Source organism: Otolemur garnettii, unplaced genomic scaffold (assembly GCF_000181295.1).
Source record: "Otolemur garnettii isolate 467f Iridium unplaced genomic scaffold, OtoGar3 scaffold00014, whole genome shotgun sequence".
In the NCBI taxonomy this organism is placed as follows: Eukaryota; Metazoa; Chordata; class Mammalia; order Primates; family Galagidae; genus Otolemur; species Otolemur garnettii.
In genome coordinates, this window is record NW_003852409.1 from 30822695 (window position 1) to 30825143 (window position 2449).

The window sequence follows — 2449 nt, forward strand, 5'->3', positions numbered from 1 at the left end:
GGGATACAGAGATAGGGATACAGGGATGGAGGGATACAGAGATAGGGATGCAGGGGTGGAGGGACACAGAGATACAAGGATGGAGGGATACTGGGATGGTGGATACAGGGATGGAGGGATATAGGGATGGTGGACACAGAGATACAAGGATGGAGGGATACTAGGATAGGGGATTTGGGGATGGAGGGATACAGGGATGGTGAGATGGAGCAATACAGGGATGGAGAGATGAAAGGATACAGAGATGGAGGGATAAATGGATAGAGGGATACAGGGAGAGCCATCCCTTGGCACCCCATGGCATTCCTGGCTTAGTTTCTGTCCTGAGGGAGATTCTTGGGTCCACAGGCCATCTCAAGTCCCTGGAGCAAAGGTCCCCAGGACTTAAGCCCTGACCAGGGAAGTGGGACATCTGTTGGCCCCTCAAAGGTGGCTTCCATGTTTCCTTATGTCATAGACCAGCATATGCTCAGCCCTGGCCTCTCTGTCTCCTGTGTCCTATGGCTCCTGTACCTTGAGTCTAGTGCTCCCAGTTGGCACATGGTGGGCAACAGTGGGCCTGGGAAGTGCTGGCCTCTGTAGTCACAAGAAAGAACGAGCGAGTGCAGCAGGAGCTGGCAAGGTGAGATGCCCTGGATGGGACCGAGAACAAAGCAGGTGGCAGACAAGCCCTGCAGGAGAAACTGAGGTCACAGACTCCACAACTGTCTGCTTCCAGACCAGACATCACACTGTCGGTCCCCAGAGTCCTCAACACACACTTCTACCTTATTTGACTGTTAGTTCATATTATAGGGAACATGAGTTACTTTTGCTTTTAAAACAATAAAGAGGCTCGGTACCTGTGGCTCAAGTGGCTAAGGCACCAGCCACATACACCTAAGGTGGTGAGTTTGAATCCAGTCCGGGACTGCCAAACACTGACGGCTGCAACCAAAAAATAGCCGGGTATTGTGGCAGGCGCCTGTGGTCCCAGCTGCTTGGGAGGCTGAGGCAGGAGACTCGCTTGAGCCCAGGAGTTGGAGGTTGCTGTGAGCTGTGACGCCACGGCACTCTACCTAGGGCGACAGCTTGAGGCTCTGTCTAAAAAAAAAAAAAGAAAAAGAAAGAAAATAAAAATTTAAAATTTTTCTGAGAGTCTGGGGCGCTAGCCAGTTACCCAACTGCAAGAGCCAGGAGGGTGGCATTTGACTCACTGGTTGCCTGCCTGGCCTCAGAGGGCCCCCAGGGAAGGCCACCATGCCTCTCAGGGGAACCAGGGGACCGAGACTACACTCTGTGCAGCAGGAGTCTGAATAGGCCTGCTGAGCTGGACATCATGCTGTGCATGTGACCTGAGTCTTGTCATAGAACCTTCACAACTTTCCCATGAGGAGAGACTATCATACACCATGGGACAAAGGAAGAAATCAAGGCTTGGAGAGTCCCATCACCAAGTGGGTGAAGGGAGACCTGGACCTGTGCCCACAGTGGTGCCCTGGGTGTGGTGTGGCATGATGCCCGCCCCTCAGCAAGCACCAGACTGACAGGAGTCAGCACTCAAGCTGATGCAGCCTTGCCCTGAGGCATACTTGATCAACAGTCCCCCGTGGCATGTGACCTAGATAACAGCACCTAACACTGAAGCAGCAAACCTTTTATTATAAACGTGACTCAGTTCCAGGGGGCACTTGGGATCCCGAATCAGAACCAGGGAGAGCCTTGGCTCCCCCTAAAACAAACAGTCCTACTGCCCAGTTGAGGGCAAGAGTCTGATCTGATCCCCACTCGCTGGGTGTATCCACAGGACAGCCACTGAGAGCCCCAGGAGAAGGCCCAGAGGACAAGGAGGCTTGAGGCACAGCGGAGGTGGCCCACAGTGCTGGGAGAAAGAACCCATCCCCCCGGTTCCTCAGGGCTGTTGTGAATGGAAACTGAGCCTGGGCCTTGTCCCTAGTACACCAGGGCCCCAGCAGGCACTCCGTATTAGAAGCAACAGGCAGTCGAGAGGTGGGTAAGATGCAGGATGTCCCCTTAACACAGACAGCATCACCAGGCGTTGGCCTCTTCACTGCCTTCCCCCTGTGGGCAGGAACACTCAGTGCACTGGGGACGCTTCCGCGATGGCCTTCTCCACCCGCAGGTACCAGGGCTGGATGTGTGTATGCCGCATCAGGTCATCAAAGGCCTCCAGTCCCTCCATGACACGCAGCACGCCGTATACCGCCTGGTGTGGGGAGAGGAATATGTTACAGAACTGGGCTGGAATAGGGGCACCCAGGCCACAGAGGGACATCAGGCTCTGTCTGTCCCCTGCCAGCTGTGTGTCCAGTGCCTATCACCTCCTCTGTCAGGACCCAATAAAAGGCCAGATTTGCGTGAGGGGCTTTGAAAGAAGCGTGTGCGGGCTCGGCGCCTGTGGCTCAAGCGGCTAAGGCGCCAGCCACATACACCTAAGGTGGCGGGTTCG

General features: G+C 55.0%; 1 protein-coding gene across 2 annotated transcripts in view; it reads right to left on the reverse strand.

Moving 5' to 3' along the window:
- Window positions 1-1621: 1621 nt before the first annotated feature.
- The window catches only part of PTGES2 (prostaglandin E synthase 2), a 6969-nt gene continuing 6141 nt past the window's right edge, over window positions 1622-2449 (reverse strand). For both annotated transcript variants that reach the window (XM_003785341.3, XM_023510509.1), the window contains one exon: window positions 1622-2206. In XM_003785341.3, the coding sequence (XP_003785389.2) occupies window positions 2078-2206 (129 nt within the window). In that variant the 3' untranslated portion in view covers window positions 1622-2077. The remainder of the gene's footprint in view (window positions 2207-2449) is intronic.